Source organism: Felis catus, chromosome B3 (genome assembly GCF_018350175.1).
Source record: "Felis catus isolate Fca126 chromosome B3, F.catus_Fca126_mat1.0, whole genome shotgun sequence".
NCBI classification, from domain to species: Eukaryota; Metazoa; Chordata; class Mammalia; order Carnivora; family Felidae; genus Felis; species Felis catus.
The window spans coordinates 106,104,300-106,121,182 of NC_058373.1; the positions used below are offsets into that span (position 1 = coordinate 106,104,300).

The following is a 16,883-nucleotide window of genomic DNA, read 5'->3' on the forward strand; positions in this document are numbered from 1 at the left end:
TAACTGCAACATCTCACCTGCATATAAGCAGCAGTCACCTTTTTTCTTTCTTTCTTTTCTTTTTTATTTTTTTTATTTTTTTTATTTTAGAGAGTCCATGCAAGCAGTGGGGTGGTGAGGGGAAGAGAGGGAGAGGGAGGAAGGGAGGGAGCAAATCGTAAGCATGCTCAGTGCAAAGCCCAGCATGGGGCTCGATCCCACAACCCTTGGGATCATGACCTGAACCAAACTGTAGAATCGGATGCTTCACTGACTGAGCCACCCAGGCACCCAAGAGCAGTCACCTTTTTTGAGGAAGGGTGTTCTCTTCAACCGGGCTTGTAAGTTGGAGAGGAAAGAGACCTTTACTACCATTTAGGTCTCCTCTCTCTCTCCCCCCCCCCACCCTCCCCTAATACCTTCTGCCATTACCTATCAGCCATTACTGATAACCTGGCACTTACTATGTGATTATCTCCTTATCGAAGTTACTACAGAATTTATCTAATACACAAGCCTTTTCAAAACAATAAATTAAAAATATTTCTGTTCTTTTTTTCCCTCTTCTTCCTGTGAATATTTGGCCCCTGGAAATAGTACCAGTGTCTTCTAAACCCTTAGTGCCTAAGCACAGTGCCTTGTTTATAAGCAGTCACTCATTAAATGTCAGTTGAATCTTATCAAACTGCACAAGGGTGGCACAGTGCGCATGAGGGACACATTGACTCTGCATTAAAGGCTTGTTTCCAGTTATACGAGCGAAAAATCAAATGTGTGGCTGTTGAGTTGTTTTCATTCTTTAAGAACTTACATTCAGTCGAATTAGGTGTTACTTGGATAGCACACAAATGTGAGTGCTCTGATCTAGGTTGAAGCCTTTCTACATGAAGAAAAGTATGTATGGTTAATTAAGTTCCTTCTGAGTCACAAAGCATCTCTATGAAACAGTGAAGAGAAATGGCTCCGCTCTGTCTCGTGACAGTCGCTGGGAATTTACTTCCTCACGCAGCAGGCACATGGGCTGGTGCTCAGCTTCTGGGAGCAGCAGAATTGAAGTGGAAGGCTAACAGCTCAGTGTCTGCAAAGGAAATGGCCAGAATATTAGCCACCGATTTACTTGGCTGAGCTATTGTTTTCTAATTATTTCTTGAGAGCAAGAAAAATAGAAAAAAAATTTTTTCTCACGTGTGGGTCAGTTGACTCGCAGGAATGGGATTGCCTTGGCGTCTATGAAGATGCAAGGATAACCAGAAGTGGAAAGCATTTCGTTGTTGTTGGAAAGGAGATGGTTTGACAACTCTGCTTCATGGTAGTTGGGGTGGATGGGACTGTTGGGATGTAGCATCGTGAGTTAACAAATTGCCTACAAATTACGGACATGTTTTTAAAGAATTACATTTGTGTCCTCCTGATTACGGTAACTTTCAGTAGACTAGTGGTTCTTGATCCTGGCTCTTAGAATTACCAAGGGGTTTTTAAAAATACCCCTGCCTGGCCCCACCTCATGCCAGTGAAATGAATCTCAGGTTGGCCCAGGCATCCAGGGCCCAGGTGACTGTAATGTGCATTGGAGTCAGGGGCAACAGGACCAGACTGCTACAGCTTTGCCTAACAGACAGTGTTATCAGACATCCACTTTTTCAACCCAGGTCAGTCAGGGTTCAGTGCTGTCACCACCAAAGAGGGAGCTGGGCTGTACAGTTAGGAGCTCAAGTGTTGCTAAAATTAGGAAATGGATTTTTGGCTGCAAAGATGTCATAGCCATGATGGCACAGTCCTGGTCCACTTCCAGGACCAGCCCTAAAGCAGGAGGCCTTCTAACTTCCTGAATGTCCTTTGCTGCAACAGCAAAACAATCGAGTCAGAAGGGAAAAAAGCTAACAAAATGAGTCAGAGGATTGGGGGGTGGGGGGGCAGAGGGAGGGAGTTATCGAAGAGTTGAAAAAGCTTAAATGAGAATTATCAATAAATTCTTATCAGTGAGTTGCTGCTCTGTACTTTGAGATTTGAAAAATAGCTATCCTTTTCAGTGAATTAAACATCCCTCCGTCCCCACCCCGGCTGGCCCCATCCCGTTGTCATGAACCTCAGGCACACCCTGTCTTTGGGAGGATGCGCTGTGAAGCTATGTCCCCACTGGCAGTGGTTCCAATTCATTTCTGTCATCCAGATTTTGAAGGATGTTTCTTATGAGCCAAAGTAGTAATTCTTATCCCCTTCCCTTTTAGAAGAGATATGCTTCCTTTCATCATAAGTTATGTAAATCCCATGTAGGCCCTCCCCTATCCCCTTCTCTTGAGAATCCCTGCCTTAAAGGAATCTCCAGATTTTAAAATGAATGCAGGAGTATAGCATTCTTGCAGGTTCGGCCACTTGGATATGCAAATCATATGCAGATACTAACCATGTTTAATACTTTTTCCTCCTTTATTGTAGGAATATTACACTTCTGCACTATCTCATAACCATTGTGGAAAATAAATACCCCAAGGTCCTCAATCTAAATGAAGAACTGCGGGACATTCCTCAAGCAGCAAAAGTAAAGTAAGTATTTCCCGTGAATTGTTTTAGTCTTTTAAATCACTTGGACTGTGCTTTAGCTATTGAGGTGGTCAGCTGGCATCGCGTGAAGAGGGTCCTTCTGTTTGCTTTCCCCTGAGTAGCATATGAAGTAAAGTTTGAATCCTATCCAAGTCACTGAAATATGTTACATACTTTTGAATATATATATATATATATATATATATATATATATATATATATGAATACACACACACACACATACATGTTTTGTATTTCCTTTGGATTATTCCTGCATGCAATTTTTAACCGCCAGGAAACCCAATTTTCTGGGTTATTAAGAGTATAAGAAAGGAATACAGTTTCACTAGTACTTTTAAAAGGTAGTTCTGTTACATACAGGTAGGAGCACTCTTAGTTAATGAGGAATCATGGCTAAGCAAATAGAACGTAAATGTCAGGGCGTTGCTAGTAATTTTCACATGTGCACACACTCTCAGAAACCAAGGCAGCCTTATAATGGAAAGCAGTCTTTATGCAAATGAAAAAACTAAAAATAAAATGGAAAGTTGCCAAACTTTCACCACAGACTTCACACCACTTTTCAGAGACTGAAGAGCAGGCAGTTTTCCTTGTTGTTCTTCCCTCCTGCTTTTGGCCCTTTAAAAAAAAATAAATGCACAGGGGCGCCTGGGTGGCTCAGGCGGTTAAGCATCCAACTCTTGACTCCGGCTCAGGTCATGATCTCACAGTTCATGGGTTTGAGCCCCACGTCAGGCTCTATGCTGAGAGCACAGAGCCTGCTTCGGATTCTTTCTCTCCCTCTCTCTCTCTGCCCCTCCCCTGCTTGTGCTCTCTCTCTCTCTGTCTCTCTCTCTCTCAAAATAAATGTACTTAAAAGAATTAAAAAAATAGGCATGCCTGGTGGCTCAGTCGGTTAAGTGTGCGACTTCAGCTCAGGTCTTGCGGTTTATGGGTTTGATCCCTGCATGGTGCTCTGTGCTGACAATTCAGAGCCTGGAGCTGCTTCGGATTTTGTGCCTCCCTCTCTCTCTGCCCCCTCCTGTTTGTGCTTGCTCTCGCTCTCGCTCTCTCTCTCTCTCTCAAAAATAAAAAATTTTAATAAATAAAAAGAATTAAAAAATAAATGTGTGTGTGTATTTAAAACTATCTTTTGCAGTGAATTTGAAAAGTATGATGAAGAGTAGGTTAATTTTTTTTCCCTCTTTTTGTAGACTTTGGTAGAAATGTGAGACATGAAATTAAAATGTTAAAGTAAATGACATTTTGGTGAATTTGCTTACATCTGAATTATCCACAAGATTTATGTTATAATCTCTGAGGTTTAAAAGCCTTCAGATAGAAAGTTTTATGGGAGAAATCCGGGAAACTTTCTCTATAAAAAGAGACAATGAGATCTAGTTAGTACAACTTGAAGAAATACCATTGTTGATTGAAATTTAAGCCATCACCTTGTAATACTCACATTACCAGAGCTTCAGTGAAAAGCAGTGCCCTAATTATGAAGAATACAATGTGAGCATGATTGTGGATAAGGCGGTTTCTTTTACTTGTTCAAAAGGAGCTACGTATGGCAAAATATTTATTTCTACATGTGATAATTGGCTTAAGTGAGATTTTTGTGAAATTGAAACATGAATTATTTTTGTAGAGACGACAGGCATTTCTGCTCTTTTTAATCTATAAAATGTACCTACTGGCTGTGGAAAACAAAAAACATAAGTCCATGTTTAAATTGCTTAAGTTAAAAATTTTATCTTTCTGTGAGGTCTGAGCACGGAAGGGAATTTTGAACATTGAAAATACACTAGGGTGGACTTCCAAGCCTGAGATATGTGACCCCATTATTTATTTAATACATACAAGTCGCATGTTGGTTACTAAAATGTTGCTATTTACAACAGCATGACTGAGCTGGACAAAGAAATAAGTACCTTGAGAAGTGGCTTGAAAGCAGTAGAGATGGTAAGTACGTGTTTCCTCTGATTCCCAGTCTCGCCGCTGCTGCGAGTGCTGATGATATCCGGCATGGTGGTCTGCCCAGCATAAACATTTACTGATTAAAAAAAAAAAAAGAAGAAAAAAAACAGCAGCAACGAGGAAGCAAAGGCTGGCTGTGTTACCCTGGCGACTCAGCTGCAGGATGTCCTGGGGTGTCACCGGAGCAGGAACTGGGAAGCTAGGGTCACACTGATTTCCCACCTGTAAGGCAGGACTCATTAAAGTGGGTTTGGCCAGATAAGGATACCCTCAGTGTCCATGTTCTGTTAACAAGTGATGTTCAGAAAATGGGTGATGGGCATTGAGGAGGGCTCTTGTTGGGATGAGCACTGGGTTTTTGTATGTAAGCAATGAATCATGGGAATCTACCCCCAAAACCAAGAGCACACTGTATACACTATATGTTAGCCAACTTGACAATAAATTGTATTTAAAAAAAAAAAAAAAAAAAAAAAAGAATAAGGAAAGGAGGCATCAAAGGGAGGGAAGAAGTTAATGGTCATTTTTGCAGACGACCACACTATAACAAAAGCCTTGAAAATGTGTGTCACTGTAAAACCAGTGATTGTATTTGTAAGGATTGTTCTGAGCATGTGATTAAAGACATGCCAAAGGAAAACAAAACAAAAACAAGTGAGTGATGTTCGCTCTTAGTAGAGCAGTGGAACACCTCTCTTGTGTTGAAGTTGGTCTTTTGGGGAGTATTTATTGAGTAGACACTTGGGCGTACGGTCCGTTTTCTAGACGAGGGGTCACGATGATTCCGACTCCTTCCCTCCGGGTGTTGAAATGGCCAAGAGCAGTGAGTCCAGCTAACGTTCACAGTTACTCAGCCTGGCCACGTCCAGATAAGCACAGTGGTTACAAAAATGCCTTGAGGAAGAAGGGTGGACTTGGCTAGTCCAAAACTTGTGGAATGACTGGCATTGATTAGAGGAAGGTTCTCTTCTGGAAGAGATGAACTTCGAGCTGTGGCTTAGAAGGAGGGTGGCGTAGGAGCGCCTGAGTGGTTCATTCGGTTATGCTGCCCGCTCTTGATTTCTGCTCAGGTCATGATATCACAGCTCACGAGTTCAAGCCCCGCACTGGGCTTTGTGCTGACGGCACAGAGACTGCTTGGGATTCTGTCTCTCTCTGTCTCTGTCTCTCTCTCTCTCTCTCTCTCTCTCTCTCTATTTCTCCCTCAAAATGAATTTAAAAAAATTTTTTTAATTCTAAAAAAAGAAGGAGGGTGGGCTAAACTTAGTTACATAGGAGTGAGGTTGTCCCTGGTGTGCAAAACTACCTGGGCCGGGCCTCCGTGGAAGGAAAGCAGGCCACCCTGCTGGAGGCAGAGGAGTGGGTGCACTTAAACATGACTGTGTGGGCAGAGTGCTACATGGATACCACACAGCACTGCCACCGGTGAGGAGGGGCCGGTCAGGACAAGAAACCTGCTTAGGAGAGTGATCCTCCCTCCGGTCTGGTACTTGACAAAGGAGACTGTTCTTCAGGCAGCTTAGCAAGGTGGCCCCTCTCTTAAGTATCTTTCAGGTCGTGTATCAGTAATGCCATGAAGAACCTCCTTCCTTTCTCCTGCCATAGAAGGCAGTTGACTCCATGGAAGACATAGCTCTAATAAAAGTTAAAGTCACAATATCTAATCTTTTCCTGTTTTTTATAAATCGGAAGCTTGTAAGGCTCCCCCCGCCCCCTTTGTGGCCGGGCATGGGGAGGATGCTCTTTCAAAAGGAAAGGGAGATGAACTGAATGAAATATTTCTGCCAACCCCAATGGGTCAAGACACTGAGTGAGCGAGTAGGATGGTCCTCCTCAGATTTCAGAGGCCCAATGGGCTCAGGGCAGTTTGGGATGAGGCTTTTTTTTTTTTTTCACAGCCTTCTCTTCGTTCCCATTTCCTCCCAGTGGAAGTCTTTCTAGACTAGTGTGGCAGTGATGACACAGCCCTAAAGCCTGATAATGGATCCTCTGACCTTTGCATCTAAACTAGTTCAGAGCAAGACATGGAGGGGGGAGTGGGGGAGAAGGAGGTTTTGTGTTTGGGGTTTATTAAAGGTGGTTTTGCTTGAATCTGTCCAGCACCTGGGTCATGTACACTAACACCCTTCTCGTAAGAAAGGGGCTACAGGAGCCTTCCCCTCCCCCTGGCAGCATGCATGTCAAGATGTAGCCCTGGAAGGAAATATTGGGAGGCAGACCTTGGCCTATCTAAATATTCATGTATCCCAGTTGTGCTTTACACAATTCAGTTATACTGCTTGAAGATAGCAAAGTTGGAATTCATCTTCTGCCTTTGAATGAAAGAGAATAATACGTTTATGAAATACTTTCAAATTACTCTCCTATCTCTGTACCTCACATACATACATGTTCACTTGCAAGGCCAAAGTCCTAGAATCATGGCAGTTTATTCCAATCGAAGCAAGTTCCATGCTTTCTAAATTTCTACTTGTTATTTCCTTGATTCTCACGGTGATACGGATATTGCTTGCCTTTTGTCAAAGAAGGAACTGAGGCCAAGGCCACTTGTCATGGACAAGAACCAAATCCGTGGTGGAGCTGAATCAGAACCATAGCCTGTGACTTCTACACTCCTGCTTGGTAGTACCTCCACCAAAGCACGTATAGAAATAGAACCAGATTAAGTCATTGGTAGGCATGATGGTTGTTACTGAGACTGTGCAGAGTCAGACAGATCTGACCTCAAATTCTGGCTCTATCGTGTTTCAGCTACTAGACTCTTGAGCCAAGAATTTAATCCCTCTACACCTGAATTTATGTGTCTGTACAATTAGAATAATAATCCCTCACTCACAGAGGGTGAGATAAAGAAAGTGCATCTGGCAATGGTTGAAATTAATTACGAAAATTAGATTTGAATAATCTGTATGTTCATCACCCTGGTAATGGAGAATATGGATAACTAACAAGGCACTAATACTCCTGCCTGCCTGTTCACAAAAACAAAATGGTGTAGACAAGAATAAAAATGGGAGACAATTATGGTGCCAAACATGACAGTTGAAATCCCACTGACCCAGATATCATCATGTAGCCTCAATATAGCCAGAGGGAAAGAAGGAAAAACCAAGCAACCAGAATTCTGAGCACAGAGTATCAACAGATTAAATTCTCTTGCTTTCAGTCACACACCCTTTGAATCTAATTTGCTGTTTATTTAACTTCTATTAATTGTATCCGAGTGCTAATCTGCTTATATCCTAAAGCTGGGATACGAAATCTCAGGGGCACCTGAGTGGCTCAGTCAATTGAGCATCTAACTCTTGGTGTCTCAGCTCAGGTCATGATCCCAGGGTCATGGGATTGAGTGTTGCATCGGGCTTCACACTAAGTGTGGAGCCTGCTTAAGATTCTCCCTCCTTTCTCCCCCCTCTGCTCCCCCTCCACTTGTGCTCTCTAAAATTAAAAAAAAAAAAAAAATCACACCAATAAAGGGCTCCAACCGTTGGTACATTGCAGTTTGCAAATATGTGCGCGCACAGGGGCACGGCTTGGGCATGGCTCAGGCATTGTGGGCAGAGGGGCAGAGGGAGCTAGGGCATCACAAAATGGTTTGGAGTAGGTTCTGATGTGTTCACCATTCAGACTTACTACATTTGAGGCATATGGAAAATTAGACAAGGTGTGTGTGCATCTGCATTTGAAGCCCACCTTGACATTATCCATTTCCTGTGTCAAAGGAGCTGGAATATCAAAAGTCTCAGCCCCCACAACCCGGAGATAAGTTTGTGTCTGTCGTCAGCCAGTTCATCACAGTAGCCAGCTTCAGCTTCTCTGATGTCGAAGACCTTCTAGCAGAAGCTAAAGACCTGGTAAGTTTCCCGTTGCATACCGAGTGTTGTTTGACAGGGCTGACACTTCAGGTATTCTGTATTTTCATATCTAGGACTGTGATCAATTGGAACACACCCCTTTTTGTCTAACCTATGTTGCCCTTAGGTTAGCAAGACCTCGAAGTATCTGGATGGTATAAAACCAGAAAATATTCTGCAGTTTTCTCTTGGTTGATATTGGTTGTCTTGTTGTTGATATTGACTTGTCTCTGGAAACCAGAAAAGAGTCGATTATGAAAATCAGAGGCCAGATAAAGTGTGAGATCAGGTGTGACCAAGGCCAAGTGTCTTAGTAGCTGTAAGTTATATGCTCTCCTGAGATAGAGACTTCAGGCAGGATATTCCCTCTTGAACTCTCCAGCAGACCTTATTAAAGGAGATACACTTTAATTCACAGCCTCATTACAAGAGGCATATGTTTTAATAATGTGGTGCTTTTTATGAGTTTTGCTATTTAAAATGCTGTTTGCCTCTAAAAGAAAAGTTTTCGTTGGCTAATAACCAAGACCTTAACTCCTCGTTATTTCCTCTTCCAAAATACATACCCATTTATATACATGTACACATTGTCTCATTTTTCTCTCACCCCCCCCCCTTCTCATAGTTAAATAAATCATATCAGGCCCCTATGCCACCCTGTTGAGTTCTTCCTCACTGCTCATCTCTCAGTTGCCATAATACTCTTTTGCTTTAACTTGATCTTGCCTTTGAAACTTGAGTAATGGATGTCATTCCCTGTAGCCACCTGTTTAGTAATAGATATAGATGATTGTTTATGTAAAGTGCACACACAACTGCTTAAAGTTCGGAAGAAGATCATATTAGGATACATTAGCTAGTCTGAACAGTAAACCTGACCTCCAACATTATTAAATAAATGGAAAGAGAATATATGTTCAGATGACTGCTGTTAAAAGTCCCATGACTGATGCCAGCAACCTCCACTGTGATAGTCCCCACCCATGTCTTATGTGTGCCTCCTGTACAGGAGGGAAGGGACCCTTCCCCGTCCCCCACTCCAAACCAGGCAGTACAGAATCTACTTCATTAAGGACTCAAGAATTTTTATAAGAATCAACTCTACAGTTAATTTTTGAGGTAAAAACACATGCTTGTGCACAACCTACTTTTAAAAAAATTTTAGTGTGGGAACTTTAGTCTGGGAACTTTAGTCTGGGACTAGTTTTCTCCAGATTTTTAAGACTAAAATACACATGACTTCATCATCACTAGAATTCCTAGATAAAAAGATCATTCAGGATGGCTTGAAGTGCATGAACTTGAGTGTTTTAGAAACTCAGTTGTAGGCTGTCTAATGCCATTTTGCTCATACCAGAACTTTTAGAAATTAGCTTATAAAGCCATGAAGGCAGGCTAGAGCTCTGTGCGTGTCATGTGAACAATGTATTTTTCCCTAAAGAACTCTGATGTCTAGTAGATTATTTCCAAATAAGTAAAGCATTGAGAACAACTCAGTGAAGAGAAAAATGGTAAAAGCACATTTTTATTATACATTTACAGATGTGAAATAACAATTATAAAATGGCATGTGCACACACATCTATTACTTCATAGTTTTATCTCAGAATAAACGTTGAGGGGGAATTGGAGGAAGGTGATCAAAAAGTACAAGCTTCCAGTGATAAGGTCAATGAATATAGGGGTTGTAATGTACAAGGTGATTACTCTAGGGAACAGTGCTGCATGCTCTTCGTGAAAGTTGTTAAGAGAGTAGACACTTCTGTGTGTGTGTATGAGGTGATGGATGTTAACTTATTGTGGTAATCATTTCACGATATATGTAAGTCATGTCGTCATGCCGTACACCTTAATTTTAAACAGTGCTGCATGTCAATTATATTTCATAAAAACTAGGGGAAAAGAAAATACTGAAAAGGTTTCCTTTAGGGAGATAGTACTAGCAAAATATCAGAAAAAAAATATAATAAAGGCAAGTAACGCAAGAAAAATAAAAGCAATTAGAAATTCATGGGTTGGAGGCAGTGCATAAACACTTCGTATGCTAAATGAAGAAAATTAAAGATCTGGAAAATGTTAGGTAGTTGATGAGGCATAGGGATTAGGGATTCATTTGACTCTGAAGCTGTAAACACCATCCTTAGTAGCTCAGGAGTAACGGCATCGGATCCTTACAGGGGGAAGAAAAATTCCAGCAAACAGTATGACTGGCATTGAACATTATTTAGATAGTCATGATACCGCTAAGACTCCTGAAAGCATGCGATCTTGAGTTCCGAAGATAACTGCCAGAAGAAGTAAAACCAGAAGAGTACAACTCAGGGAACAATAACGTTTGGTGACAGATGGGGACTGCACTTTTCCTCATGAGCACTGGCTACCGTATGCAATTGTTGAATCGTTACATTGTATACCTGAAACTAATATAACACTGTATGTTAAGTGTACTTCACTTTAAAGAACTAAAATAAAATGTTAAATAAACTGACACATTCACCAGTCCAAAAAAAAGAAAATTAAAGAAAAGAAAACTTGAGGTGTTGAGGTGCTTGGATGGCTCAGTCGGTTAGGCATCCAACTCTTGGTTTCAGCTCAGGCCATGATCTCACGGTTTGAGTTCGAGACCAACTATCAGTTCAGAGCCCAGTTGGGATTCACTCTCTCTCAAAATCAATAAATAAACATGAAAAAATAAAAATAAAAGAAAGAACTGAAGAGACTGGTGATACTATTTTGTTACTATATCCATATGTTTGTATTAACTTTTTAAAATTCTCCCTTAATATTTTGCCCTTATGGTGTTTTAAGAGGATTTGTATTGAAAGGGGTTGCAAAACAAAGGATTTGGAATAAAATTGTATTCTCGGTCCTAAAGTAGGGGTTTCATTAATGATCCCATAGTCAGTTGTTTTCTAAGTGAGACCCAGGAAATATCACAACACGAGCAGCTACACAACATGATCAGGGAAAGCAGCTAAGAAGGCCTGGATCCCATTTGTTTTTGATATTAACCATATGGCACCAATAAATGATATTAAACTACTTCAAAGAAAAGTTGAAAGTACAAGTTTCCCTACCCCTGCTGAGTTTGCTATTAGTTTTATGTCTTGAGTGCTCTGCCCTACGATATTTTGCTTTCTTGTTTTTACTACTGTTTAGTTAATAAAAAGTCATAGTAGGTAATCATTGGTGTTAGGCTGAAATGAGGTGGAAACGAATAAATGGTTTCAAAAGTTGAGGAGTGTTAATTTTTTTTTACTTTAGACATGAGTGATAGGCTTGTTCAGCAGCCAAAGATAAATACAGGCTCACTAAAATCCAGCAAGTTATATTTGACTCTTCCTGCGCTTCACTCCTTCTAGAGAGATAGATTTCTATTTGATCACAGAATTCTCTCACAACACTGAACTTTCTAAAACCTCCTTTCTTCCAGTTTACTAAAGCAGTGAAACACTTTGGAGAAGAGGCTGGCAAAATCCAGCCGGATGAGTTCTTTGGCATTTTTGATCAGTTTCTCCAAGCTGTGGCGGAAGCCAAACAAGAGAATGAAAACATGAGAAAGAAGAAGGAGGAAGAGGAACGCCGTGCTCGCATGGAGGCTCAGGTAAGAAAATGTTGAAACTGGCCGTTTCCAGCTCCTGGAAGTTCAGTGCTGCGGCTCCTTGGCTTGTAGACCGTGCTGCGATGTGCCAGCAGGAGGGAGGGCATTTTATGCTTCTGGGAGCTTAAATCGGTGTAAGTTTCTCTTGGGCAACCTGGCAGTGTAGACCCGAAGCCTGAGAAAATATATCCACATCCTCTGATCTGGAGTTCCATTTCTTACAACTTATTCTAAGGAAATAATCATAAATTTGCACAAAGAGAATAGTAGTCTTTACAGTAGTTCGACCTGGAAACAACCTAAATGTTTACCAACGAGGCAGCAGTTTTAAATGCAATAATAGCTACATAATGGAATGTTTATGCAGTCCTTAAAAATCGTATTTTTAAAAAATATTTAATAGGGGCGCCTGGGTGGCTCAGTTGATTAAGCGGCCAACTCTTGGTTTCTGCTCAGGTCATGATCTCACAGTTCGTGCGTTCGAGTCCTGCATCGGGCTCTGTGCTGCCAGTGCAGAGCCTGCTTGGGATTCTCTGCCTCCCTGTCTCTCTGACCTTACCCGGCTCATGCTGTCTCTGTCTTTCTCAAAATAAATAAATAAACTTAAAAAAAAATATTTAATGATACAAAAAAGCTTATAAATGTATTTCTATACGAAATCTTTTTCTTTTTTAATAAGGTAAGTTTTAATAAGGATAAATGATAGTGGTGGGCTATACCCCCAAGAGGTTCACAATGCTTCATCTCTTAACAGTAGGATTAAGAATGATTTTCCCTCATTTGTTTATATGAATTATCTAAGTTTTCTAAAATGCACATGTATAGTTTGGCTTTTAATAGTAGTAAATTGTATGGAGCAGGCTCCAGGCACCCACAGGAAATTCAAGCTAAGCCTTTGATGTAAGGAGAGTGGCCTAACGAGCATTTGCTTTAGTGTCTCATAGAAAACAATATCTGGGGTCTGTTTAATAGCGATAACTTTCTGCTTCCGTTATAGAAATATGAATTGCCTCAACTGCTCTTGTTTTAACTAGAATATCATGAGGTTTACCTAGATTCTAGACGATGAGTGTCTAATCACAGAGTAGTGGTCATTTTTCATCATTATTCATTGCTTCTCAAATGAGACCTCATGTCCCAATTACCCCTGTCTTGTGACGTCCAGGGAGCTTAGCAGCCATGGATGCACATGGGTTGATGTGGCTGAAGCAACGCTATATTTCAGACTTCCTCTCCACCGAAAACAAAGCACAACATTTTGATGCTTCTCTAAGAGGTTGCTTTCTATTTGCAGCTCAAAGAACAGCGTGAAAGGGAACGTAAAATGAGGAAAGCAAAAGAGAATAGCGAAGAAGGTGGAGAGTTCGATGACCTGGTTTCAGCTTTACGCTCAGGAGAAGTGTTTGACAAAGACCTTTCTAAACTGAAACGGAACCGCAAGCGTATTACCAACCAGATGACGGACAGCAGCCGAGAGAGACCCGTCACAAAACTTAATTTCTAATTTTCCTTGGATACTTTTTTAGGAAGCTCATTAGCAGCCCTTTGAAGTGACTAGAACTTTTCATTACACTGCCTTGCAATCCAAACAGTGGCAATTTCTTCCTTCATCTGTGAGTGAATGCGTGAATGTGTGTGTATGTAAATGTATGTGTACATATATATTAAAAAATGTATATAGAAGTCTGAGTGTTGTCTGGAGACCTATATGTATGGTTAAAAACAAAACTCTGTGTTAATGTATGTGCTCAGAAACCCTTTGTGTATGCATTCATATTGAGTATGGCTCATTTTCTTCCCCTGAACACCATGGCTGTTCAGAAGCACAATGCTGTCTCCTGAAAGAGATGACAGAGACATTCCCTAGAGTAAAAAAGAAAAACAAAAGCAAAAAAAAAAAAAAAAGAAGAAGAAGAAAAAAAAGGCTTGAGAAATATTTTATGGTTTCCAAGCTTGGTATACTTAGAAATTATTTTCACTGGGGAAACTGGTGTTGGAAAAATATAGATTTAAAATGGTTTTTGATAGTTGACGATGTGATGCTGGTGTAGAGCATCAGTAATTAAGAGGAACCAGCTTAGAATTTCTGACATTGGTGTGGGGGTGCAGGCTGTAAATGTTTATTGAGAATATCTCGCACACAATCTGAATTATGTAGAATATCAATCAGACTCTTTTTTAGGAATTTACAACTCGGGCATCAATTTTGTTTCCTAATTTCATCGCGTTCTCTGCCAAGCGCTCTTGAAGATTTCTTTACATGGCTTTTGAAAAGAACACTATTTATCTACATGCAATTCACGCTCTTGTTAAAAAACAAGATCGCCAGAATGTGCTTGTTGTTCTAACAATGTAGATATATAAACTTTAAAAATAAAATTTCCCACCCAAGACCTAAAAGGAGGAATTCTCTGAAGGGATAAAAAATTATTTAAATTTTTTTATGGGGTGCCTTTTTTTTTTTTCTTTTGTATCTTCTATTTTGTAGGACAAGGGTGCATCTTCTGTCAATATGAGTCTGGACTAAAGGACACTTAGCGAATGCACAAAATGCCAACAACACCAACAGAGATGCCAAGATCTATTTATCTCTAAGTATGTTTGAAATGGTTTGTTGTTTATATGTTGTCATTTTAAATTGTGTGTCAGTAAAGCTACCTGTAAAATTTCAGTCCAAAAGATAAAGCTCTCAGGGAGAAATGAATAAAAACAATGAACATTAGAAAATAAAATATAGATGCTTACCATTAACCTACCAACTCTTAATATCCTTAAATTATATATAAAGAGGACTGTTACTTTTTTGGTTTTTTTTGGGTTGTTTTTTTTTTTTTTTTTTTTTTTTTGGCTTTGCTTTATTTATTTGTAGTGGGGGAGGGAGGGGCTAAGATTCTCTCTTTTCTTTCTATCAATCCTGTTGTGGTTGGGTTTCCTGTGGAGAGAGTAGTTTGTCCTGTTGCACTAGAACATTATTTACTCACGAAATTGAGTTTTTCAGTCAGTTAACAAATTATTTATTAAACACCTACTATGTGCCAGGCTTAGTAGGGCTACAGTGATAAGCAAGACAAAGTCCCTGCCCCCAAGGAGCTCATGTTCTAACGGGGATATCGGGGTGAATAGAATACCAATAGGCGCTGTACAGGAATCATGCTATTTAAAAATACTTTGTATAAACTTTAATGCTTGGTGCAGACGGCGAGGCCCTGCACTGCGTGAAAGCTGTGAAGTAGTGCTCAACGATTGTCAAGAGCAGTGGTTTTACGTTTTGTCCCCCTTCATTGCGAACTTAGAGACTTTCTACACGTTTTATGGAAGTTAATGACTCTAGCACATGAAACAGTCATAAAAACACAGCAGAGGTTGTGTTCCCCAGCCCCTAGTTACCAAGGTCTGCAGATACACCCAGTTAGAGGTGCAGACAGAGATTTGCTCCAAAAGGCTTGGAGAGGAGGAGTGGGATATGATGAGGGATGTGTCTCTTCCTTAACTAAAGTGCCTCTATCTTCTTTTCTATTCATAGCAGGAGAAATTTGGTCTGGCTCAATTTTGGAACTGTATTTTGAAAAATGGCTTTGTTTTACAGTTTAAGGAATGGACAAGTGGATGAAGTGTCACCTAAAGGAGCAAGTTCGCGTAGCCTGTCCCTCTTGCCCTTGGTAGTCATCCTCATTTTGATACGGCCATCCTGGTAGGCCTCCTTTGCCATTTCCATTCTTGGTTTCTTTTCCCAAAAGCTTTGTGCAGGTAATTCCATGTGCCATTGTTGGAAAAAAAAAAAAAAAATCTACTTTTTAGATTGGTGCTGGTGTAAGTAGCCACTTTTCTCTCTTGGGTGTGTATTTTAAAGGTTTTTGTTTGTTTTTTTAAATTAATGCCAAAAAGAAAGCATTATAATTTGTAAACTTAATTATATGTCTTGTATCTTATTAGCTTAGTAGTTGGAACCACTTAGTCTTTAGGTGCAAGACTGTTGTTACAGTACCAAGAAAAAAAATGTTGTATGTGTCATGAGATTGTACATTTTTTTTAAAAAAAGCAATATGCAATAAAGAGATGAATTCATTGGGTGTATGTATACGCTTTCGATGAGTCATTAGAACATTGCCAAACGTCTTTTTACTTTGCACTATTAAATATTGCAAATTGTTTAGTAAGTCAAAAATACATATTTTTAAATTTGTACATCCTGGCTGGACCTAGAAGGGTATAGTTTTCTGCTATGGTAGCATCTGATATGTCCACAGACCTATGCTACTACCTCTTTCTGTCGCTTTTCTGTAATCTCTCTGTATGACTCCATAGAGTTATACGGTTGCCCAGTAGGGCTACTAGTGAATAATTCAACTTGGGGTATAAAAAAGAATGTCTAGTCTCTAGAATCAAAGCCTTTTTTATTTTGAAGCGTTTCCTTTTTTTAAAATTAATTTATTAGGGGCACCTGGGTGGCTCCCGTCATGATCTCGCAGTTCTTGAGTTCAAGCCCCGTGTGGGGCTTGCTGCTGTCCGCACAGAGCCTGCTTCACATCCTGTCCCCCTCTCTCTCTGCCCCTCCACTGCTCACGCTCTCTCTCAAAAAATAAATAAAACATTAAAATATATATAGGCTACACATCAGTATCAGAAGTGTCACCTGTATAGAACAAGGGATGTGTATGGTATCCTCTGAAAATTGGGCTTTTTCTTGGCCACATCACTTGGGCTGCCTGGCCATCCTCAGCCCAATTTGAAGTCAAGCTGAAAACAAATTGCCCTGGGGGTTGATAGAGGACCCAAGCCCTTCTGATCTTTGGAATGGACTCATGATGGTCTAAACATTGCCATCCATCTTGCATTTCTTCTAGTCAATGGATACTGCATGGTATCCAAAGACTACTGCTTTTCTCTTATGCTGGCCTTCAGGTGGGAGAGAGCCTTCTGCATGTTAG

General features: G+C 40.4%; 1 protein-coding gene across 4 annotated transcripts in view; it reads left to right on the top strand.

Moving 5' to 3' along the window:
- The window catches only part of DAAM1 (dishevelled associated activator of morphogenesis 1), a 176,849-nt gene extending 160,824 nt beyond the window's left edge, over positions 1–16,025 (top strand). For 3 of the 4 annotated variants that reach the window (XM_023255733.2, XM_023255734.2, XM_045059982.1), the window contains 5 exons: positions 2,416–2,523; positions 4,425–4,485; positions 8,223–8,354; positions 11,788–11,958; positions 13,250–16,025. In XM_023255733.2, coding sequence (XP_023111501.1) covers positions 2,416–2,523; positions 4,425–4,485; positions 8,223–8,354; positions 11,788–11,958; positions 13,250–13,459 — 682 coding nt within the window. In that variant the 3' untranslated portion in view covers positions 13,460–16,025. The remainder of the gene's footprint in view (positions 1–2,415; positions 2,524–4,424; positions 4,486–8,222; positions 8,355–11,787; positions 11,959–13,249) is intronic. The other variant, XR_006599656.1, reaches the window with a different exon arrangement.
- The last annotated feature ends 858 nt before the right edge of the window (positions 16,026–16,883 follow it).